This window comes from Strigops habroptila, chromosome 4, assembly GCF_004027225.2.
Source record: "Strigops habroptila isolate Jane chromosome 4, bStrHab1.2.pri, whole genome shotgun sequence".
Taxonomy (NCBI): domain Eukaryota; kingdom Metazoa; phylum Chordata; class Aves; order Psittaciformes; family Psittacidae; genus Strigops; species Strigops habroptila.
Genome location: NC_046358.1, coordinates 23,146,388 through 23,171,444, shown reverse-complemented (window position 1 = coordinate 23,171,444; position 25,057 = coordinate 23,146,388). Strand labels below are relative to the sequence as shown.

Genomic DNA, 25,057 nt, shown 5'->3' with positions numbered 1-25,057 from the left:
AGCCACAGCAGCTTATGCCTTAAGGGAAAGGCCTCTGGATTTTACTGTTCTAACCACTTTTTTTCCAAGCTGATTAAAAAATATCTCCATATCTCCACATAGGGGATAAGGATGAAAGCAAAGTTGTTTTAATAAAGTAAATACGCAGCTGCTGGTGGAGGGGTGCAAGGCTAGATGTTCAGTAGTATTTTGAGTGGCTTTCCACCTTAGGAAAGAAACTGCAAGTTGAAAAGAGTCATACAGAATGAATGCTTTCCCAAGTAGCTGGTACCAACATCTTCCTAGGCTGGTATCATTATATTTTTATAAATAGCAGTTTCCCTTCCACAGAAACAGACTACCCAGATGCTAAAGGTGATTGATAAAAAAGATATTACCATACAGGAAAGGGAGATCAAAGGTAACAGTCCTTGCTCACTAACTGACCTCCCATCTGTGTGCACCATTCTGCAGGTTATGATTGTTTTCACTAAAGCAAAAGAATGCTTTCAGCTGATGTTCTCAGCTTCACATTATAAATCCTGAACCGGCAGGTATACCGAGACTGTATACCTAAAACACTGTTCAAAACATGTAGGAACAGACATGTTAATAGCACATGTCAACTTCTCCCTGAAAAAAAAGCTAGGTTGGCTTTAGTTGCATAAGTTCAGTTGTAGTCAAACCTTGGCTGTGTGCCTTAGCTAGTTTTCAATAAAATTGCCACAGACACTTGTTTAGTTGATTCAATCTTTTCAGGTAGACTTCAAAGCTTACAGAACACAGTGAGGCTGCCTTTGTAACAGGCTTGCACTGGTTTGTTTAAAGCTTGTTCATCTGCAAAAGAAATCTCTACTAGGTTCATTATTCAGAACAGTTTGCCCAATCATTTATTCATTCCTCAGATTAAGATACACGGAATTTCTTTCTTTTTAGTTTTTCACTAGCACCCTCTGGAATGGGAACCCCTTGTTTTCTTTTAAGCAGGGGCTGTTTGGCCACTGTGCCATCACAGTCAGCTGCTAGTATGGGCTGTGGAGCACTGTCACCTGAGCTTGCAAGGAGATCTGCAGAGGCCGAAGGGTTAATATTCATCAGTAAGGAATTTTCAGGTGTCAGCCTCATGGAGGTAAATGCTTCTGTGGCTCTAGGCAACTCAGATGATTGCAACAGGCTTCTTGGGAAATCCTTCTCTGGGCTGGGAAGTTCCAGGGGTGCTTTAGAGTCATTTACTGCCTTAATTTCACTCACTTTTGTTTCTGGGCAGAGCCAGTCTGGAGGTTCAAGGAAGGACTCTCCCTCTTCCGAAGTATCAGCATCCTCCAAAGCAGCTGCCTTTGGGGCACATTTTGCCCATCGTGCAACTTTTAGGTTATTTAAAGTATTCAAGCTACAGTCAGAATGAATGGATTCGTCTTCTGAATCACCATCATAAGGATCTAAAAACTAAAATAAATGTCTCTAAATATGGTGGGTGCTTATTAGTCCATAAAGAATAACAAGACACAACATACAGTGGCCTTTAAAACCTGTTTCAACATAAGTCACAGACTTGCTATGGAAGTTTTTCTGTTTATCCACACGTTCCCACCTCTGTTTTATTTTTTGGATGCTACACTGAGAACAAGGCTGCTGCATTATAGCCAAACCTACCTGTAGTCCCCTGGAGTTCCTTGCTTTCTTGAGTCCTCCAGCAAGTGCACTCGGCACAACCTATTTAAGAGAAGTTAGCATAGCTTTATAAAGCACCTTCCTATGAATTATTAATCCAAGTAAAACCAGACTAGGTAAAAATCCTGGAGAAGAGGAAAGCAGGTTGTCCCCTCGATAAAAGACAGGAAAAAGCGTATATCTCAATCTAACTTCTAAAGGTCTGATAAAGTTAGCCTTAAATAGAGGGGCTGAGGAGAGCTGTGGTATATCTTACTGCACTTACTTAAAACATTGCTATAAAAAGAACAATGAGTAATTGTATACTCTACCACTAGAAAAGTAAACCAAATCAGCACTTTCTACTAATAGTAGAAAGATAGAGTTTGTAGAGCTTCCCTCCCACTCGGGTTCCTTTTTGGTCTTTTCCATTGACATGATCTGAAATTCTTCCTTATTAGTTGGATTATGAATTTGCTGTCATTTGGAGATTTCTGTAACTAGCACAGGCAAACTGAATCCTTTCAATCAGTCTCAGTGCCACTGCTGTAATACTGAGATTTCAGGGTTTTTTTCCCATGTGTTTAAACATGGCCTTGGCCAGACTTGGACAAAGAACCTTCTTCGTGAATTTATGCTCGAGACCGCATCATTCTGAAATAGTGCATTCTCATGCTGGTTCAAGGACACAGAGACATCCCCACAAAGCCAGTGATGAAGAAAAGCAGCTTCTGCTTCTCCAAAGAGCCCAGAAATCCCCCAGCCCTGGCCTGGCACCTGCCTCAGCCCTCTTGGTGAGAGCAAGCAGCTCTTTGTCCAGGCTGGCACCTGTGCAAGCCCCTCTCCCACCCAGCCCAGCCATCAGAGTCCAGCCAGGCTGGACTTCCAGCTTTGTTTCTCCCAGGAGATGACCATGGACAACTCCAGCTTTCCCCTGTTCTTTCTGGAAGGTAAAGCAAGGACTCATTCCTGGCAGACAGCTTCTGTAAGCCACAGAGCACAGCCATTCACATGGACTAACAGCATCAATTCTGAAGACTTGTATCCAGAAATTAAGTACTGCTTAGTTCTCCACTCCAGAATCAGGTCTTCTTTCATCACCATTAAACACACTGATTTAACACAACAATGTTCAGGAAGTTACCAGTATTCATAAGGAACTTCCACAGCAACAGAGCTGCTTTCTCAGTCTCACCCCAAATGATCAGGCAGAACGTAGAGGTTCTCCACCCAGAGCTGTGGAAATCCTGCTGCTGAAAGTCAACCATCAGAAACATCCGAGTTTGGCTTTAATCACTTCTTAGCAGAGAAGTGCTCGTGCTACAGTTGTCTGCCAAAACCACCGGCACTTTCCTGCCTCATCCCCCCAGAACCAATTTTGCTAAAATTAGTAACAGTTGTAAGGAAGAACCTGATGGGCAGGACAGCATTGGGTTTGGGGTGGTTGGGGTTTGAGGGAGTGGGAGGTGTTCCCATTTTACCATCACGAAACCAACAACCCCAGCAACCATCCCTCAGACTGTCCCTGCTGAGGCTGAAGGAAGAGTTGGGATACCTATCAGGGAACCTCATCACCATCGAAATGCTTCAGGGAGTCAGTTCTTACCTCCGCACTGGATTCAGACTCAGACTCCGTGCTTGACTCTACTATGCACTTCTGCTGCAGAGGAGGAAGGGAAAGAAATGTTACTTAAGCAGAAGTTACTACAGCTTTGGGTTGAAGCTGAAGTTCTAGTATAAACTGCAGACACTGTTTCTGCAAAGCTTTCCCATCTGAAGCCAGCTTGTCCTTCCAGATATCCCACATCTGTGGTGCTGGTTGGGTTGTGTGAGTGCGACACAAGGGAAAAACAGAAGTTCCTCCCCAACCCCCCCAAAAAATACAAAGGGAAGCTAGCCAGAACATGCCTTGTATTTCTAGGAGTGGTTACTCCAGGTTTGTAAGTCACTTTACAAAATGCTTTTTGACATGCGGTGAGGTTTTGGTTGTTTCTTTGCTTTTGGTGGGCCTAAATCTCAGAAATGTAACTACAGATAAATGACTTAGACTACAGCCTTACAGAAACCTCACAAAAAGACAGCCCCCAAATTCCCCAGGTGGCAGCGTGGAAGTGGAAGCGCTTCCTTCCTCCCTCCCTTTCTGTTTCTTTGCAGGTGACACCACTTGAATCAATGTGTTCGCACCTGCTCTTCATGCCCTCTTTTCCAGCACAGCTGGCTGCACCAGCAGGCTATAGACAAAGCAACTAACACTTTCTAAATTATATTTTAATACAGAGATAGAGAAATGGCAATTAGAAGAAAGTTACCATGTATTTACGTGCCAGTCTTTCTATGTAGTCTAGGCTTTTAACAGAATTCTTCATTTCCTGAGAATCTACTGAAACAGGCAGAAGGTAGGAGAGCACATTAGGGGAAATCTCATAGATAAATTGCCCAGACATGGTAACTCCCTTTATGCTAGAAAGGTTGGTCAGTTCTGTTAAGTTCTCAAAGGCAGCTTTTGTTTAAAAACAAATAAGAAACCACTGTCTTCTACCAGAATAATGACTTGATTCACTGGCTCTTCACTGGCATAAGAAGAATGTATTTTCTTTTTAAAGAAACTCATACTCCATAAAGTGGATTGTTTCTTTTCCAAAAGTCTTCTGAACCCCCAAGGACAGATTTGTACTTGAGACCTCGAACCAGACTAGAGGGGGACCAATGCAAAGCCATACTGAGAGCTGTCCCAGCCCCCCACCCTGGCATTCAGTCCCCGTACCCTCCTCCCTCACCCCCCCAAGCTCTGTTACAGGCTGCTCCCTTCCTCCCATACCCTCCATGGGCTGCCCAGCCCCACGCTGCTTCCGCTGCCTCTTCTCTGGGGAGGCCATCCTGCTCCCAGCACCTGCACCCTCCTACAGCTTTATAGCTTGGTCCCACCTCCCCCCCAGCCTCTCACACATGCCCCGCTCAGCTCTCTCAGCCTGGATACCTCCCTCGTTTGAAAAAGATGGGAGTGAAGCAAGGAAAAAGAGAGTAAAGTCCCAAAGAAAAAGCCTTTTGTGCCACTGCTAGAGGCTCCGGACTGCTCTTCGCAATGTGTTCATCAGAGCTGACTGCATAGAGATCTACAGCAGCAACATGCACAAACTGGCACGGCAGCGCAAGTCCTCTAGTCACTACATTTCTCTATGTGTGTAAAGCACATGCATACACAAACAGGCACATGCATCTACAGCTGGGTCTGCAATGCCTGATGACCAGAAATGCAAGGCTCCCCCTCTGCTCTTGCAGATTTACTTTCTGTAGCCCCGTTTCATCCACGCAGCCTTCAGGCTGACAGAAGATGGCCAACAGCCAAAGGGAAAACACCTTCCCTGACCAGAAACAGCCAGGACAGTCACAGAGGCTTCCTCCTGCCGTTTCCTGCAGCAGAGGATCTCCCATCTGTTGGGTGGACAGTTGCGGTTGGACACACAGCACTTTTAAACACCTCTTAAGCACTTAAAATCCATCATTTGTGATTTGGAGGACTCAGATACTGCCACCCTTACTTGCCATCACCCACTGAGAAAAGGAACAACAGTTTTGCTATTTTTAAATACCTGGAATAGTGTATTTTCAGATTTACCAGAGAACTATGAATCAGGTCTGCTTTTCACAAAGAAGCAGATCTGATTTCACCCTTTAAAGGCCACATCTCCATTCCCTTACTTCTCTTTTAATACGGAAACAAGGAACTCTTAAATTCCTTTTCTTCCCGTTATCTTCTTCCTATCTGGCTTTCTTGCATCTTCTTGTAGAGTGCAGAAGGCACTACTGGTTTAGATTAATTTTAAAACAGATGTAAAAGCCTCAGCAAAACAAGCACATCACTCGAGCCAGCAGTGGGTCATTGCTTTGAAAAGGCACCAGCATCAAGCCCTCAGGGAGGTGACAGTGAGAGCAGCTCACAAACTCCTTCCACCCCACTTCTGCCTCCAGCTGAGATAAGCCCTATCATCACACACACCACTTTTCCTCCCTGACATCTCCTTTTCCATCTCCTTACCTTCTCTATCCAGGACAGGACCATCTGATGGTTATTCCCTCTCTTTGGAACCTCTAACCACTTTCAAAACAAAACAGAGCAACCAAAAGCCTCATACAACACCCCCACCCCTGAGGTGGGAGCTAAGGAGCTATGTTAGTGCCTGTGGTGCCAGCTGAGTTGAGTGAGCACATATGATCATTGTCCTTAATCCAAACACATGGCTGGGAGTCATTACTTCCACAAAAGCCTGCCCAGAATTACCTACTGATGCTTTACTGGCCACAGCTGTTGGCAACAAGGCCCCAGCAACTGGGGCTCAAGAGAACTGTTGGTATTTGATGGAGAGATGCCCCACTGACCTTGGTCCCGATTCGCTTTGCACAGTGTGGCTCTAGGAATGGAGCTTGACATCTTTAGCTGGAGTTTGGTTCTTTAAAAAGCTAGGGAGTAGCATGAGTGATCTAGCCACCTCTGACAACAAAGGGTGCTGGAAATAATAGTTCATATGTCAGCTGGGAGCACTTGGGAATGATGATGCTGTACACATACTTGCTGTATACATACTTATTTGCACAGCTTACAGCAGAAAAATAAAAAATGCCTCTCTTCTCAGGGCAGTCTTAAATGCCAGATGACTTTATGACCACAGAAAGAATACCACAGGACCAAGAGGTGCATTTCTTAATTCCTTATTCCATTTTCAGATCTGCCTCAACATACATAAGCTCTTGACCAAAACACTTTCAGAAAATGACTAAAATCAAGTCTATTGTTCCAAACTAATAAAACACAGCAAATGCATTGAAGTTACTAACTCCAAGAGGGATTAGCATGGCAGACTCTCTGACTCATCCCCTGAAGAAAATGAGCAACAGTCAGCACACTACAAAGGTACAGCCTCACTCTCAAAGGCCTCAGTAACAACCTGGGAGAGGAGGCAACGAGAATATCCCAGGCGTAAAACAAGGTATCATCCACTACATTACTCAATGAAAAAAAGCCCCAAACAACTTATTTCCATATCCAGCTGAACCTGTGCTCCTGTTTCCCTGGAAAAACCCCAGAAGTCTGAAGGAGGGGTGGCTCTTCCCCAGCGCCTTGCCTTCCCAACCCCATCAGCCAGTGCTTACTTTAATATCCTAAGAGAGACAGCAATAACTGGGACCAGTGAGATGGACTTTGTCATCTCAAATGGACAAGGCATTTGTGTTTGCCTAGGTTCAGCATTGATCTGCCACGGGATTTCAGGGAGAAAGCAGGACACAGCCCTATCAGTAACAATGATTTTGAAGCTTTAATTCTAGTACACAACTTCAACTACTGCACAAAGCAACTTCAGGGTAACTTCAGAAATCTCACACTACATTCATGACAGGACCAAGTGTTGTGGGCATTATTATTATTATTGCCATATGTCCTGGGTTCAGGACTTACACCATGACACCATATCTACTTCAGGCCACATGAAGGGGTTTATTGTTGTTTTCTCACCAGTCCATTCTCGCATCAGAAACAATTGCTCTCAGTTCACACGTTACTCTCCCACTCTGGTGGCAGAGCAGCTGTAACAGAGTTCTCCAGAAATCCCACTGATCTTGAAGGCTCAATCTCCATGGCCGAAGGGCATTCAAGCATCCAGGGCCATTCAGTCTCTGCAGTAGTTCCAGATTTCTGAGACAGCTCATACGATTCCACTAGTTTTGATGGAAAAGCAGCTGTCTCGTTATCAGTTATTTCCACTGGTGTTTCAAAATCATTTTCCTCGCTCATATAAACATCACCATGGTCCTTTGTAACTGGCAGGACTGAGTTTCCAGGTGTAAGAATAAGTTGTGGATCTTCTAAATGGAAAACATCTACCGCCCCTTTCCGATGGTCACGAGTGCGTTTCACACTGCAGACTGGGTGAAATGATCCCTCTTCTGGGAGACCACAACAAACATCTAAAACCTAAAATAAAATTACTCCAGATGAACAAAGCAAGTTCTGGGCTGCCAGGTCCATTTCCCACCAAAGGAATCGCTGAGAGAGATTGGGGTGGGAGGTTTCCCACAGACTTCCAGCACACAGAACTGTCTGCCACAGGGGCCAGCAAAAGCAAAGCAATAACACAGCAAGGATAGTGCAACCCCAGTGGCTCTTTGCAGGGGAGACTGTCACTGTTAGTGTTTCAGAGATCACTCAACACATCTTTTTATGTAATTTATTTCATAGCAGCCTTCCACTATCTGAAGGGGGCCTACAGGGATGCTGGGGAGGGACTCTTCATCAGGGACTGTAGCAACAGGACAAGGGGTAATGGGTTTAAACTTAAACAGAGGAAGTTCAGGTTGGATATAAGGAAAAAGTTCTTTACTGTGAGGGTGGTGAGGCACTGGAATGGGTTGCCCAGAGAAGTGGTAAATGCTTCATCCCTGGAAGTGTTCAAGGCCAGGTTGGTCTAGGGTAAGGCATTCCTGCCCATGGCAGGGGGTTGGAACTAGATGATCTTAAGGTCCTTTCCAACACAAACCAGTCTATGATTCTTTGCAACAGTAGCCTGTTAACAGCTTTTTAAATACTGCTTCAGGAAAAACTAGTGCAAGAACACTTGGAAAAAATGAGATTTTTTTTTCCTTTGGCTTTAAAAACTATTATGGGCTGGTTTTTTTCTAATACATAATGGAAACTCTGTAATTTACGACCAGTTGTAAGATAAAAATGACAAAGGGAAATACATGTGGGAACCATCCCTATGTATTTTAAAGCACTAATAATGAAATGCTTGGCTAATGGTTCGAGTCAGGAGAACCCCGTGCAGTGCAAAGCCAAACACCCCGAACCCCACACCCTCCTCTTCCTCCTCACCCATGGAAACAGCACCTTGGTTTGAAAGAACGTGCATCTCTTTCTCTTCTTGATGCTGTCGCTAAGGGCACTGAACTCTCCTCTGATACAGTTACCTCTGCTCCTCCTTGGACCAGCCATACTTTGGATGGAGTTTTATCCACCAGTTTTGGGGTTTTTTTTAGCCTGCGTTTTTAAAAAACACAATGTTTTGTACAATTTGCTGAACAAAACCAAATCTTTGTCTGAAATACCTTTTTATTGTCCAGCATAACTTACTCAGCTGTTTCTTAGGTAAGGTTTGCTCCGTTGAAAATGAAGAACATTAAAACCAGATCTGCATAAGCAAGTACCAGAAATTATAAACAGCTGAAATTCAGGTCACTCGCTCTTTAGGGTGCCCTCACTATTAAGCAAATCCTGATAGAAGTTAAATTTACACACAGGCAGAAGAGCACCTGAAATGGTCTATTTGCCAAGACTTCTACTGTCAAATTAAGACCTCCAAATACAAATTAAGAACACAAATAAATGAACATTTCATGGTCAGCTGTAAATTAATGCAAAATACCTGAAAAAAACCTCTTCATCGGCAAGACACGTCATTAGCCATGACCGCTGCAGTAACAGTGTTTATGTGGGGGGATTATCAATAGCACATTCCAGAGGCATCTTTGTTTCAGACCCAACAGTTCCCCTGTCATTCAGCACAGCACAGCATTTTTGCTCCTTTCCTTGTCACCTTAGGAAATCCATCAGGTTCTGTTGCAATTTCCAGGACAAAAGAAGCTATTTTCCTTTCCTGCTGCCACCTGAAATTCAGACTGCACAGCATGCAATAGCGGGAGCTTTTCACTATAGCAATAGGGCACCAGCACTTCTGCTCTAAAGGCTCCAAAACCCAAACCACATGTGGAGCAAGGGTTCCTTCCCAAGAAAGGAGCAGAATCAAGTATGTCTGAACTCAGTATCAAAAAGACTGCTGTCAATGGGAAAATGTTCTGATGAACTTTGATGAAACCTCTGACCGCCAGCAGTACAATCTCTAAGCTAGGAGGCAAAGAGAAAGCAAGAGGCCAAGCTGTGCCAAGTTTTACTGCCATCAGTTACTCAGTGGCTGGCTCCACCTTCCTGCAGCCCAAGTAAGAAGAAACATGTTTTAATATCAGCACTTAACCCTTTGCTGAACTGTGCTGTGCATTCCAGTGGCCTTGTAAGCAGGCTCAGAGAGGCCCAAAACAAGAGGAGGTTGTTATGAGGGCTCCCAGCATGCCCTGAACTCCACCGTGGTGCTCTCAATGCTTTCATCTCCCGCTACACCAGTACAAAATGTGAAAAACAAGACCATGAACTGCTACAAGCAGCTGACCAAGAGAACTTTTGAGAACAGTGTCCTGACTGCCTAAAATGTGTTTCAGCAAAAAGCTAGCAGATGAGGGAGCTCCACAGGGTGCGAAAGCACAACCCCATCATCACGTCTTCTCTGCAAGATCTACAGTGTAACTGCCCAGTGTAAGGCAGGAACAACTCGAACACCAACGCGTTCTCATCACAAGAAGATAACCTTCAAGTTTCACCTGAATTCTTCTCTAACAAATTTGTTTTCAGGAGAGGTGAAGACTTGAGTCAGGCTTGCGCCATCACTTCACTAACCAACTGGAAGCGTGTCCTTAGCATCTTTTGTCACTGTGAATTTTAGATCTCAATGTACTAATTGGAAGCTATTTTCACACTATCTTACACATTATAAAAAATCTTGTAAAACAGATTTCAGTTACAAGACACACAGATCTTAAAATCCACCTGCTTCTAAGTTTTGGTACAGTGCTTCTGAGTAAGGATTTTTACCAGCAAGGCCTTGGAGAAATGACCTAAAGCAGACTGAACTCCAACATCCTGAGAGCCTTCAGCACCTGGCTATCACCAAGATGGAAGCTTTTTCTGCTTCCATCATCCATCCACCAAACCACATGTCAGTACTCCTCTCACCAGCCAGAGAACTGCATGTTTTGATGTCACACTCGCTGCTATAGCAACAGTGCTGGGGCACAGGGAGGAAATGGAACACATGGAACACAGCCCCTAGTGACATATGAGTTTACAACTGAGCAAGTACCCATTGACTAGGGCAAGTGCATTGGAAGTGCTCCAGCCTTACTGCCATGTTGCAACCTTGCTTCAAGGTCGCAACTGTGCCTTTCCTGGCACAGTAAGCACCCATCTCTGCTGCAGTCTTTGAGACACCCCCCATTTAAAACAGCTTTGGACATTTGACACAGAATGACAAGTGTGGAAGACAAATACCCCACATGCAGAGAGCTCTCAGTTCAAGCTATTTTTTAGGTACCGTGAGACAATTCCTCTAGTCACCAAGGGCTGGAACAAACACTTCGGGCACATAAAGCACTAAGAACTGTGGGAATGAAATTCTGCTTTTCTCCCCACAAAAAGCCACCAAGAGGAGGTTTCATAAATGCAGATTCTGAACTAAATAAAGGCAAAAGGCCTCCTCCATCTCCCTCTCAAAAGTAACTTGATGCAAGTGTGGCCTAACAAACACTGAAAAGTTTCAGCAGAGCAGCTGAACACCTGAACAAAAAGCCCCAAACCAAACCATCCGGAAGCCTTCAAACATGTTAGGCCTTTGGAAATTGTGTAAGCACTACTGAAGCAGCTTATTTTCACAGCCGGTCCCTTAATCTAGTTTCATTTTGGAGCAGTAATTCAGAATGACTTGTAAGCATGCGAGTGCACTGGTGTAAGTAAACTGACATGCAAAATACTCAGTTTGAGGAGCCCACAAAAGGCCACATCCCCAATCAAACCAGTGCTAGTGTATCCACACCCCAGTGTGTGTAAAGCCCACACTCAGCCTCCTCTGCCCTGGAGCAGTGCTGCTCTGACAGCTTTATTAGTCTGCAGAAAGCTATTATTTCACATACCTGCAGGATACCCCTGCAGCCATCACCAGCTTTTTACCTTATTAAAAAAGAACAAACGCAACCCAACCCACTTTTGTCATATGCAAACCACATGAAACAAATAGGACCAGGAAACTAATCACGACCGGAGAACCAGGCGGGATACCTGAAACTTGCCCCTACCCCCTCCTCCTCAACTTCAGTGAACTTAAGCTTGTAAATACCCAAGACATTAAAGGGGATCAGAGCTGCACCAAGCAGCTGGTGGGGAGGGAAAGTTGCTGGAGTTAGCTACTGCCAACTCCATTTCCTTTCACATTTCTTCAGAGACAAAGGTAGAGAAATCTATAATGCAGCACAACCTACCATTTTTTTTGAAAGCCTGTGTGATACCATGTTCAGTACCTAACACCACCACCTCAGCACAGCACCATCAGCCAGGCTTGTAGGGACCTAGCTCCATGTGCAGAGCCACTGAAAAAACTACAGAAGTATCAACATAACGTAAAGCCACACTTAAGGCAAGTAACCGCTTCTTCAAGACTAAAATAGTCTTAGGATCTCTTGGGAACTGCTCAACTTTTCTGCAGTACTGGTTTGCAGGGGCACTGCAGTGTTATAGATTTAATAGGTTTCACTCCCAGTGTCAACAGACAAGTCCATGACATGACTCATTCTTAACACTTTTATTCTTACAGTTCTAGGTTTGAACTGCACATGCAGAGTTGCATAAATCACAATAGAGATTTACAGTGGATTCTATTCTATGGTAGAGTGCAATCCAGAATCCTGAAACAGTATAAAAAACAACTTTGAACATCAAGACCTTGTTAGGAGCAAAAGGGTTAAAGCTTCCCCAAATATTTCAGCTCTCCTAGATACCTAGTTACTAGGTACTGTATGTTAGACACATTTAGAGTTGAAGAGCTGTATAACACAAAACAAACTTGAGCATCCTGATGTCACACCGTCTTTGTTACTTCTTTACCACATTTCTGGCAATTAAGAATAAGTCAAAAACCCTGCCACCTGCAACCAGCTAATACAGACAAAAATAACTACTCCTTACTTGCCTGTTTAGGGTTGTACAGTGTTAAAGAAAATATTCCCTCAATGGCATTTGTATCTCACATCAGCTGAAAAAGCAATGTAACAAAAATAAAGGTATAACATCTTTGAAAATAAATATAAGAGGGAATGCAGACAAAGTGTCAAAGATTTTTTTTGGCAGGTAACATTCATAATATACAAAATATAACTTATTCATATTAGCCAAGGAAACATTCACAAGTTCCTGTAAACTGGTTTAATCCACCTCCTCCATGCGTGATGTGTCATCATCTCCTTCCAGAGGTGGCATCTCCTCGGTAACTGCTGGACTAGCTTCTTCTGCAGCAGTATCATCTTCATCAATGCCTGTGCAGGAAACACATGTACATTAGTGCCAAGGTCAGGATGCAAAAGCTTTCTTTTGCTTTGCACCTGAACCCATGAGAAGGTTCCCCCATTCCCACAAGCACCAAAATCATCTCTGGACAGTGGGTGCCCTCCAAAGGCCCAGCATTCACTGGAGATAAAGATTTCTAGCTTACCCAGGCCAAGTTTAATCATCCTGTAAATGCGGTTGGCATGTGTCTGAGGATCTTCTAAGCTGAAGCCAGAGGACAGCAGCGCTGTCTCATACAGCAGGATGACAAGATCTTTTACAGACTTGTCGTTCTTATCAGCCTCTGCCTTTTGCCTCAGGGTTTCAATGATGGAATGATCAGGATTAATCTCCAGATGCTTCTTTGCTGCCATGTATCCCATTGTGGAGTTGTCTCGTAATGCCTGTGCTTTCATGATCCTCTCCATGTTGGCAGTCCAGCCATATGTACTTGTTACAATACAGCATGGAGAAGTGACTAAACGATTGGACACAACCACCTAGGAAAGTGAATGCAAAGTACACATTTGTAATTTAATGTTTCAACATATACCATTTGATTTACTATCCCAACTGATTTAGCAAAGGTTCAAACTACAAAATGCTGCTGCAGGTCACGGAAGACCAGAAACTCGTGAGACAAAGCCAAATGTGCAATACCAACTCAACAAAACTACTTCGCTTCACTAAAAAAGTGAAACAGGTACATTATCTGTAACACTGCATTTTTGCAGAGATTGCTTTCCTTCAAAGGGCAACTATAATAGACATTATTTGAGTCTTCTCCACAGCAAATTCATTTCAGACCATTAAGCTTACTACATATAGACAAACCAAGAACTACTAATTACCTTTTCTACTTTCTTTTCAAGGATATCTTTCATTATTTTGCAGAGGTTTTCAAACTTGGCTTTCTTCTCCTCCTGCTTCTTTTTCTCCTCCTCATCCTCTGGAAGCTCCAAACCCTCTTTTGTTACAGAAACCAGGGTCTTGCCTTCAAATTCCTTCAGCTGCTGCACACAGTACTCATCAATAGGTTCAATCATGTAGATCACTTCCAGGCCATGTTTGCGAAGACGCTCCACAAAAGCAGAGTTGGCCACCTGATCTTTTGTCTCACCTGCAGGCAACAGGAGTGCCACAGTTGTGGTTTGAGACTCAGTACTGTAACATGGCAGCTTGTTTATTCTCTAGAGCCTATGCTACATTTTCATGACACTAAATGCCCAGACCAAAGAAAAAGGGGAGCACAGAAAGGGTATCCCAAGCTACTGCAAAGATTAGGCTGGCCTGGAGAAACTCAAGCCTTTCAAACTGACACCCACAGCCTGCAATACACCTCTCACTGGTTTGAAAGTAAACTAACATTTCCTGGAATGGCACTTACAAAGCGTTTCCCATTTCTGCCACAAGAATCTGAGGAGCCCTGTACAGCATTTACCTTGAGAAAGTAAAATTTAACATCTGATGCTGAAATAGTTACAGGGGGTTGAGCATTAAGTGTTAAAAATTCACGCTCCTGGCTGTACAAGCCTAAAGGCTGAACAAAGGGATCTTAAAGACACCACAAAGATTCATACTTTAGAAAGTATGCTCACAAGGACAAAAAAAAAAAAAAAAAGTGTAAACTAGCTGTACAAAGGGTACTGTATTATCTGCAACTAGTTCTGCTGTCCTTAGGGACCTAGTACCGTATTTAAGGACCCATTAACTACCAGAGCAAGTAATGACAAGCATGTCCTGCAAGAAAAGCTGCCAGGGTTGTTTTCTGTTTTCTCACCCCTAAAAGTTAACATTTTGTTACAGACTCACCAGTAATATAGTAGACATGTTTCTGGTTTTCCTTCATCCGAGTGCAGTAGTCCTTCAGAGAAACCATTTCATCACCAGATGCAGAAGTGTAATACCTCAGCAATTCTGAGAGCTTCTTGCGGTTCTGGGAGTCTTCATGTATACCCAGCTACAGAAGTAGAGCAATAAAACTAGTGATTCATTTGGATTAATACTAAACCGTGTTGGTTAGCATTAGCTAACAAAGCATCAGTATTATTTAGCAGAAAGACTACAAACCTTGATGTTCTTGGAGAACTGCTCATAGAACTTCTTGTAATTCTCCTTGTCCTCAGCCAACTCAGTGAAGAGTTCCAAGCACTTCTTTACCAAGTTCTTCCGGATCACTTTGAGGATCTTGCTCTGCTGCAGCATTTCACGGGAAATATTCAGAGGCAAATCCTCAGAGTCCACCACACCTCTCATGAAATCTGGAAGATGACAGTGAGAATTAGCATTGTAGGTGTCAAAGAAACCAAGACTACCTGCCACTACTTAAGTGGCTGTATCTTTTTAAAATCACAAATTGGTTTCAACAGAGTTTTAGAGAGCACTAAACAGTACTTTGAACTCCTATCAGATATATTTAAGGACTTAATCTTTGCTCTCCCATATGTCTTTGAACATGAAAACGAACCACAAGATTGATAAGCAGTTTCTCTGACATTTTAGGAAACATTCCCCTCAAAAATACACTTACTCAGATATTCAGGGATCAGTTCCTCACAGTTGTCCATAATGAAAACCCTGCGTACATACAGCTTGATGTTATTCTTCTTCTTCCTGTTTTCAAACAGATCAAAGGGTGCACGCCGTGGGACAAAGAGGAGAGCTCTGAATTCCAACTGCCCTTCCACAGAGAAGTGCTGTGAGAAAACGAAGTATCATATTAGTCAATTTGCATGGCTCTCACTTTGTGTCCATTTAACAACTCTTCAAATGCACAAGTCAAACAGTAACCATCAGATCTCAGAAAGAAGACAGTAGACAAAACATGGGTCAGGAACAAGCTCTTCCTCCAGTCAGACATATCCAAGTTCTATTTAACTGTTACCAGGTAAGCAAATGAATTCGGAAGACACACTCAGTTGCCTATACTACATGTTGAGCTTCAGGCAGCAGCTGTTTTCTTACAGCACTTCTCCCAAGAGACCCAGAAAAAGGCCACTCACTCATCCATCCTGTTTACCCACAGGCCTTTTCGAAACTGAGCTACAAACCCAAGTAACTCAATTTACATTCATCTGAAATCTACTCTGAATTGTTTTTTGAATCAGACCTGGTAACAACTAAGCTACAAACTAGGAAAGCAGCTGATTTAACATTTTAACACTGATTAAATAAAGGTTGCAAACACAGCATTAAAAGGAGCCAAGACAGTTGTAGCACACACAGTGTGTCACCCTCACGTACTATCATACCAAATGCAAAGCAACCTGCCACAGTAAGACGTGGGACAGTGCATCACAGTTCAGCAGCATGTTTACCAAGCTTCCAGCTTTAGTGGCAAGCAGAATTGTACCTTAAGACTGACAAGAACTTACTTTGACAGCCAAATGGTCTTCCCAGTCATTAGTTAGGCTCTTGTAGAATTCCCCATATTCTTCATTGGTTATGTCATCTGGATTCCTGGTCCAAATGGGCTTGGTCTTGTTCAGTTCCTCATGGTCAATGTACTTCTCCTTGATCTTCTTTTTCTTCTTCTTGTCTCCATCCTTCTTTTCTTCTTCTTCATCAGAACCAACATCCTCTATCTCTGGTTTATCTTCTGTCTTTTCCTCCTTCTCTTCTTTTTCCTCTTCCTTTTCCTCAGCCTCATCATCACTCACTTCCTTATCACGTTCCTTCTCCACCTGCAAGGAAATCATTAGTTTACTTAAGAAATCCAGGACATTCATCATCAACAGCCCTAACATGTCCCTTGTAGTCTCAAAGCTACAAACTAACATGGCATCACATTTTCCTCCTAGATTCAACTAAGGACTTGCATTCTGGGGACCAAGAGACAAGTGATACTTTGGTTTCCATGTGACTGTATGATAGTTCATGCTATTTAGTTTCATTATACTCAATTGCCACTAACAATACACCAAAATACAGCTAGATTTTCAGTAATTTGGAGGCTGTTACCATACCACCTTGGTAAAACAAGTTCCAGTTTTGGGACTTTTTTTGTTAAACTTTGTAGATTTGTAATTAATGTTCCTGTAAAATGAAGCTGTATTAACAGAATTTAAGGGCTACATTCATGTAACATCTGTAATAATTTAACAGACTGATCTCTCTCCCATTTCAGAAATTCACTTGCTCTAAGTTTGCAATACTCAGTTATTTAGCTTTCCAAACAAAGTACGTACAAAGAGTGTAATAGGATAGCCGATGAACTGGGAATGCTTCTTCACTATTTCCTTGATTCTCCGTTCTTCCAGATACTCAGTCTGATCTTCTTTGAGATGCAAAATGACTTTTGTCCCACGGCCCAAAGGTTCACCTGGAATGGATGGAGTTTACATGCTTTACTTGTGCAGCAGATCAAACTCGTTGTAACACACATGTTCTTCAAATAGCCACTGCTCTATCAACAGACTTGTTCACCAGTAGGTGAATGTAAGCTTTTGTGTATAAAACCTCACAGACATTTCCTCAGCCACACTGTACCCAGCATGTACTTTGGAAAGGTTCAGTAATACAGAATAGTTGGAGGAATTGATCAATATGTCCATACTTGAAGCTCTGAAAGCTTAGTCTTAATTGTAACACACCATACTATAATTTACTGGGACATTCCCTTATGTACCAAATGTTATTCTAACTGGAATGATAGAATAGCTGTATCCATGCTTGATCTAACACTTGACTAATAGTACTACCCCCTTTACATGTTTGGTTTTGTCTTCTTCAATGCATGGAGCAGGTATCCGAATGGCAAAAAACTTCAGAAAGCTGCTTGAGGGAAAAACATTTAACACTCACCATTATCAAGCCTGACAGTGAAAGATCCTCCAGCTGATGACTCCCAAGCATATTGCTCATCATCATTGTGCTTGGTTATCACCGTCACTTTTTCTGCAACCAGGTAAGCAGAGTAGAAGCCAACACCAAACTGACCAATCATGGATATATCAGCCCCTGCCTGCAGTGCTTCCATGAATGCCTTAGTACCAGACTTGGCAATTGTACCAAGGTTGTTGACCAGGTCAGCTTTGGTCATCCCAATGCCTGTATCAACAATGGTCAGAGTGCGATCATGCTTGTTTGGAATCAAGTTAATTTTCAGGTCTTTTCCAGAATCCAGCTTGCTTGGGTCAGTCAAACTCTCATATCTTATCTTGTCCAGAGCCTGTAAGAGAAAAGGCAGACCGTAGCATCCCTCGACCATTCCTAAAAAATTCAGTAACATTACTGACATGAAGCAGGCTGGGAGCCTATACTTACATCTGATGAATTGGAAATCAGCTCCCTCAGAAAAATTTCCTTATTGGAGTAGAAAGTGTTGATGATCAGAGACATCAACTGAGCAATCTCAGCCTGGAAGGCAAAGGTCTCCACCTCCTCCTCCATTGGTTGGTCTTGAGTTTGCACAGCTTCCGGCATCTGTAAGGAGAGAGCAAGTTGAAACACCATCCCCAGCAGCTTGGTGCACATAGCCTTTTGCAGGCAGTGACGACAGCATTTGAAGATATTTTACTCAGTTTCAAATACAGCGCCATAAGAACACCAAGTAAAGGAACACCCAGATTCAATTTCTCACAAGCAAAGAATTCAGGAATCTTGCTATATACAGAAACTAAGCGCAAGACTTTAACTACAGGTTTGCTTTACATTCACTCAGGTTCGCACCATTCTGGTGCAACACGCAGATTTTTCTCTCTTCTTATTTCCAAAGTAACATACAGCTCTTACTTCCCCTCACCACAATGAAAGCACAAATTGCAAAAAAAAAAAAACTGAGCTAAGTTCCTGCATTTGAGAGATTAGTACTTCCCTTTTCTTTTATCCACCTCGTATTTTGTTCATATGACTATCATCTTTGGATGCAGACACTATCCACACAGTTTAAGTGCCAACAGGGTCCAGCCGAACTCATTACCCCGTTCTACAATGAGTATCGGAACTGGACCCGCTACCTAGGCTATCCTCCGTACGCGTCAAAGGTCAGCAGCAACAGATACAACTCAAAACCGAAGACCTGTCCAACCACAACCCGGCTTTAGCCGCTACGGAACGGATCGAGACCCGGCGCAGCACCGCAATCCTCAGCTACAACGCTAATGAAACACGGAATAATCATCTAAGCCCACGAGCTACCGCACTCGGCTCTACCGCCGCGGTGCCCGCTCGGTAACGCCGAGCCCGCGGGCGGCAGGAGCCCCCCCCCCACCGCGCCGCCGCGCAGCGCCCCCTGCCGGCTCCCGGCGGAGCCATGAAAAATTCTAGAAACTGCCAGAGCCTTCCCCGCCCGCCCGCCCGCCCCCCCCCCCCCCCCCCGCCCCGCGCGCTGCCGAGCAGCCCCTGCCCCCGCCCGCCACAGCCCCCCCGCCCGCGCGCGCGGCCGGGCGCCCATTCATTGAGGGGAGCGCTCCCTCGCCACCCGACCCCCCCACCGCCACCCCCCCGCACCAAAGCGGGGCCGGGGCACACCCGCGCACGCTGAGCTACTCCTGGCGGTGCCCCACTCGGCAACCAACAGTCTGCTTCCCCCCCCGCCTCCCACCCCCCGCTCTGGGAGCGGAAGATAACCGTCCTCCCCCACCCCAAGCTGCCCGCCGTTTTTTCCCCACCACCCTATTTCAAGGGCAGAAATACCACAAAAATCGAAGATGCAGCCTTTAGAGGCATCACCCCGCACCGCCCTCCAGCCATGCCCCGACTTCGGGACCCGGAGAGCCTCCGAACCCATTTCACTTTTAACGGCCAATGAAACGGTAAGGTAAGGCACGTCCTGCACCACGCGGTCGCCTGCATCCCCCAGCCCTACATCCCCAACACAAGCGTTGGTATCCAGCAGCCGCTACGATCTGGAAAGAAACCGCTCCTTCAGCGGAGCCCTCCTTCCCCCCTCCCCGTACAATCAGTTACCGCCACAGCCTCCCCCACCGCTCACCTTGGCAGGGGGGAAGGGCTGCTAGTCTCCTTACTGTAGCTGTAAGCGCGCTCTGCCCTCACGGACGTACCTTCACCAGTGCGCGCTCCCCACCGCCCGCTTGGCTTATATATGCGGGGCTCCGCCTCCTTCCAGAACCATCGGGAACCTTCACTGACAGGCACGGGGGAGGGGGCGGTGGAGGCGAGGGCCGGGACCCGCGGCCACGCCGCTACGGGGCGGGGTCAGGCCACTCGCAGCCAATCGGAGCCGCTCGCGAACGGCGAACGTCGGAGCGCGGGTCTCGCGCAGGCGTCTCCCGCCGCCTCACGCGGCCCGGCGGGGGCGGGCTCTGCGCATGGGCAGGCGGATGAATGAGCGCGCGCGCTCCCCGCCTGTCCAACCGCCGGCTCGCCCGGGGAGCGGAGGTGGGAGGGGGGAGGTGAGGAGCGAGCGCATGCGTAGTGGCCGCCTATGGTTGGGGGGAGAGGCTCGGGGGGGGTTGCGCAAGCGGTGGTAACGTCATCCGCTGCCCCGCGCCTCTCAGAACGTCCTAGAAGCGGGAGGGGCCGCGCGGCCGCGCCCGCTGGGAGAAGGGCCCAGGACCGGGGTGCGGGCGGCACCTGCAGCGCCCCGGGGGTGCCCCGCGGGCTCCGCTTGCGCTGCTGGCGCCGGGCGGCTCCCCGCAGGCCGGTTGTGCAGGTGGCTGCGGCTGTGCTCCCCCCGCCTCCCGGGCCGGAGCCGTCTGCGCTGCCGGGCGTAGCCGGATGGGTCACGGCGTGGGGATGCTGTGGTAAAGCATTTCACCTAATCGGGGAAAACAGAATCGCTTCTCCCACAGCAAGTGTCGGTCTGCAAGTTAAACAAAAACGTCCCTGATAGACTATGTATTTGTGCAGGATAAAAAGTCAAGTGGTGAAATCCAAGCAGCTCAGAAGACCTCCATAGCTATGCGGTTACTTAAGGATTTAAGTGCTAATAGTGGCCGTCAGACGGATGCCAAGGCTGTTCAGTTTCTTAACAGCCCAAAGCGTGAAGCCCGCTGGGATTCTCTGCCTGGACGTGGCGCTGCCATCTATCTAATCTGTGGGAAATCTGTGTTGATGTTCAAAGGGCACAGCTACGGTCACCTTTGTACATAAGTTTATACATCATGCATAAGGGATAAATATATGTCTGTACCCAGTAGCTCTGTGATTACGGCATTTAGCAGAGGGGTTATTTTTATATCGTGAGCGACCTGATTGGGAGCAGGGAGTTAAATGCAGGTTTTCCATCTCTAGGGAAAGTGCTCTGCATTACAAGTGTTCCAGAGCAGCCTTCTAAAACTTTGTTCTTGGAGCTGATCCACTTTTGGGGATATAAATACCAAGCGAAGCCACATGTTAAAACTGTACACTGATGTAAGAATGAATTTAGGCAATCTTTCTGCTCTAAAAAATAGCTATTTGCTTGAGTAATATAAAAATTGTTGTTTCTGTAGCAAGAATTCATCCAGGTGCAACTTCTTGGCATTTTCCGTTGGCTCTTAGATGCACCCCAGAGGACTGTCTAGTTCAATATCTCACTGACTTTGGAGAATGAAATTTTTGTATGCCTAACTGCCCTTCTGCCAGTTAAGCATCCTAAATTACACTGGGTAGTGTGCCCCGTGAATTAGACACGTCAATACTTGGGTCCATTAATGTATTTAACCAAAGATCCGTATGCTGAATTTACCATTCTTAGCATCTGTTTTCCTGCAATTTGGCCTAGACAAGCAAATCTGATTGAATTGGGGCTTACATGCTTGGTTTTGTTGCAGCATTATGTCTTTTAGGGAGTTTTAAGTACTTCTGATTATCTGACAAGAAAATACATTAAGTATGCATGTAAAACACCATGTAGGACCCGTCAAGGAATTAAAATTACAGCTTGTTTCATTGCAGTTTCTGCAGTATCTGGATCACTATCTGCATTGGTGCAGTGACTTACAGGACCCTGCCCTTCTAAACTGTGCTACAGCTCTGATCAAAGCAGTTGGCCAACATACTGGGTCCTGCAGGTTGTTTTAATTAGAAGGAAAAATTAATTGTGGTGTCAACATTAACATGAGGGTGTATAGATGAGCTGCTGCTCAGCACACAGGAGAGATCAAACTGTAGGAGAGAGGTTATTTGCTCACAGTTCTAAGCCACTGAAAAAGCTGGATTTCAGCCAACACTCAGTCTGGAAAGTTCTGTGCTTGTGTCTGGGTCACCTTTTGGTGCGTACTCTGGCTGGTTGTTTTCTGTACCTTCGTTGAGTCTGATTTCAATGCATTTATGATCTCAGTGGGTTTCTTTTCCTTTCAAACACACACACTTCTACAAAATAACATGCACCAAAATAATTTCCTGAGTATGACGTGTTCTTTTCTTTGCATAGTGATTATGATTTCAATGGTCTGACAGCTGCTTTGGTTCTCTGCTTCCATGAAGGAGCTTAATGGCTTTTTACCACTTCCCTAATAAAGTGTGGCAGTTATACACAAGCAGAATGATAGAACTTTCATGTTTTTCTTAGATTAAAAATAGTCCTGGTATAGTATAAATGCTATAGGACATGCCTTTTAGGCCGAAAGCCTCTTAAATTCAGATTCCATTAACTAAAATGTTTTCTAACATTTTTTTGTGTAAAAATAACTTCTGTATTTTAGAGAACTGCTACACTATTACAATTTATAGAAATCTGTCCAAGCATTTTTTTTTTCCCAGTAATAGCCTACTAAAATTGTTTGTCTGCTCTCCTTTGGAGATGTCCAGAATTTTAAGAGTGCCACTTTTACCAAAATGTTGTTTTAAGAAAATCTTTTCCTTTCTAATCATTTGGTTAATGGGGATTCAGTTATTCAGACTTAGAGACAGATGTAATTTTAAGCATGTGAAGACCTATATAAGGTTTTGCATATGTCTGCAGGATCATGTGCCTTTATGCTGTCTAATGTAGCAGCCATATCATTCTCTTTTCCCTTTTGTGATTGTGTTATTCAGCTTTCAAAAGCAGTCTTCAAAAGCAGAGTGATTTCTTTTGTCAAAATTTTTTCACAAGTGCACTAGGAGAAAGTTGGTATGAGATTACTTAAGGTTTTTTAGCTCTGCTTAACCCAAGTTCCTGTGTGCCTGTGTAAACCATGTTATTTTCTTCATGACTTGTGAATAATCTATATTCTTTTTGTTCAGTTATGCAGCGAGGGCTCATGAAGATAGGCACTTTGTTCCTATGGTTACTCTATTTTAACTGATCCCAGTTTTGTGTTGCTTCAGTTTTAGGCTAAAAAGACTAGTTCCAGGCTTGCATTCTGTCTACTTTGGAGGAAAATCTGAGCAAAAGAGTTCCATTTTTCAACCAAGAGATTAATATACTTCATATTTTAACGTGTAGTTCTGTTAACAGGAGCAATGCCAAAGCCTGATATTTTCAAGTCCCACCTTCACACACACTTGTTCCCTCCCATATCCCCTAGATGTCCCTGACTCCTCTCCCCATCATCCCAAACCCATCTCTCCTTCATCTGCCTGCCTGTAATGTTCTGCGTGGGCAAGAAGCAGTACATCCTAGAGCTGGTGCATGCAGGTGTGCTCGGTAAAGGCTATAGCCGTGCTGTTTCCTCCTGGCTGTTAGGCCAGCAAACAGCGAGGATAAAGCTGAATTCTCCCTGCCCCTTCTTCCATCAAAAGAGGCAACAAGAGCACACGACTGTTAACCACCTGTTGATTTTTGCAGACGTTAATATCTCTATGATTTCTGTATTTTGTTAACTTTGATTGAATTGGCTAAATAGGTCAAAATTATTATGGAGGGACTGACAGCCAACCACCACGTTGTTTCACGTGCTTCATTTCCTTGGGAAACCAGATTAAAAACATTCTTCCATTTTTTTAACAACTGTTGTAGCCAGTGTCTGAGGGGTGGTTACATGGGATTTCATTTTTTCTGATTATACAGTAATAAATAAATAACATGGGGCAACTGCCATTTATTTGGTAAGATTTACTACTTCAAACATTACTGTAAATGCAAAGGTAAACATGCCCAACAACCGCAATATTCAATTCTAATTCTAAATTTGAAGCGCAGGCAGGTAGTTGATTTGCCATTTTCTTGTCAGAATCTGAGAAGCTTTGGCTTTCAGAAAATCCAGATTTGAATCAAATGTTGAAGAACCGGTTCTTTTTAAACCAGAAACGGTTCCATGCCAGCACCATGTGCTAGGAAGTTAGATACATTGCTGCACTAACTGCATGGGCCGCAATCTTGCAATCGCTTTCCCAAGGATTAGTCCCATACTTGTTCCCGTATACATTTGCATTGTATTAGAGTCTTTAATTACACAATTTCAAGAACTCTTTGCTCTATGAAAGTTACAAAATTAAAAAAGAACAAAGTAAAAGATGGCTGGAAAATATTTATTTAAGATTTGAAGCATTGAAATAACCCAGGGAAAAACTGGGGTTTATTCTTGATCAAAGGCTTCTTCTGTATTGCTGAATAAGACTTTATTTTTATAAGCCACAAAGAAATTAAATTACATTTGCATAGAGAATTCTGATTCCAACATTTAACTAACTTTTGTTCTTGGTGGTGTAGCCTTAGTGCTTTTATAACATGGCTTTAAAATTAATTCTGTTTGAATTCTGACACAGTTTTGTCGTGTCGTTACCTCAGCACTTCAGGGTTTACTTAAGGAAAACAAAACAGCAGCAACTGAAATTACCTGAACGGTAGATTTCAAAAACTGACATAAGTAGAAAGATCTGGTAATATGTGTCTAGTTTCCTTTAACACATGGAATTATGCATGTAAAATCTCTGTTATCATAATGAAATGTAAAGCTGGCTAGGGATCTCTGAGCAAAGCTTCATGCTTGCTTAAAACTGTTCCTGGGGCCAGCTTGTTTCCTACTTTCTCATGTCTTACTGGAAGACGAAGTGATCATAAGATTTAAAGGTCACAAAAAGAAGCGATTCATACTAGAAATAAGATGGATAGTCACTTAGGAGTATTTTTGCGGTGAAGAGGTACCTAAGAGGCAGAGAATTGCTCTCATAAAATGTAGTTGTACTTGTGAGCTGTAGGTGGCAGCAATAATTGTATCGACCAAGGGCAATAGGGACGTATCTTTTTCTCTAAAAGCCTCTGGTAGTTGAAATGTGTGTTTAGGGAGTGTGATAACTCAGAGTCATTGCTCTCAGAAGGAATTCTGAAAGGACTTAAACGGTTGTACAAGAATATTATAGCAAAAGTCAACAATTCCACTACTAACAAATGTCAATTACAATAAATGCTCAGCTGCATAGGAAGGC

At 44.1% G+C, this 25,057-nt stretch overlaps 2 protein-coding genes across 2 annotated transcripts; both read right to left on the bottom strand.

The window, feature by feature from the left end:
* Positions 1–885: 885 nt before the first annotated feature.
* Positions 886–4,174, bottom strand: LOC115606376. Its single transcript, XM_030482215.1, has 4 exons — positions 3,939–4,174; positions 3,236–3,289; positions 1,633–1,692; positions 886–1,425 (listed from the first exon to the last, which is right to left on the bottom strand). Exons 1-4 carry the CDS (start codon positions 4,071–4,073, stop codon positions 886–888), a joined length of 789 nt encoding a protein of 262 aa, XP_030338075.1. The 5' UTR covers positions 4,074–4,174.
* Positions 4,175–12,065: 7,891 nt separating this feature from the next.
* Positions 12,066–20,134, bottom strand: HSP90AA1 (heat shock protein 90 alpha family class A member 1). The gene is made up of 11 exons (XM_030485048.1): positions 19,755–20,134; positions 18,086–18,244; positions 17,624–17,990; positions 17,008–17,141; positions 16,195–16,503; positions 15,351–15,516; positions 14,891–15,081; positions 14,633–14,780; positions 13,672–13,940; positions 12,987–13,320; positions 12,066–12,810 (listed from the first exon to the last, which is right to left on the bottom strand). Exons 2-11 carry the CDS (start codon positions 18,242–18,244, stop codon positions 12,701–12,703), a joined length of 2,187 nt encoding a protein of 728 aa, XP_030340908.1. The 5' UTR covers positions 19,755–20,134; the 3' UTR covers positions 12,066–12,700.
* Positions 20,135–25,057: the final 4,923 nt, after the last annotated feature.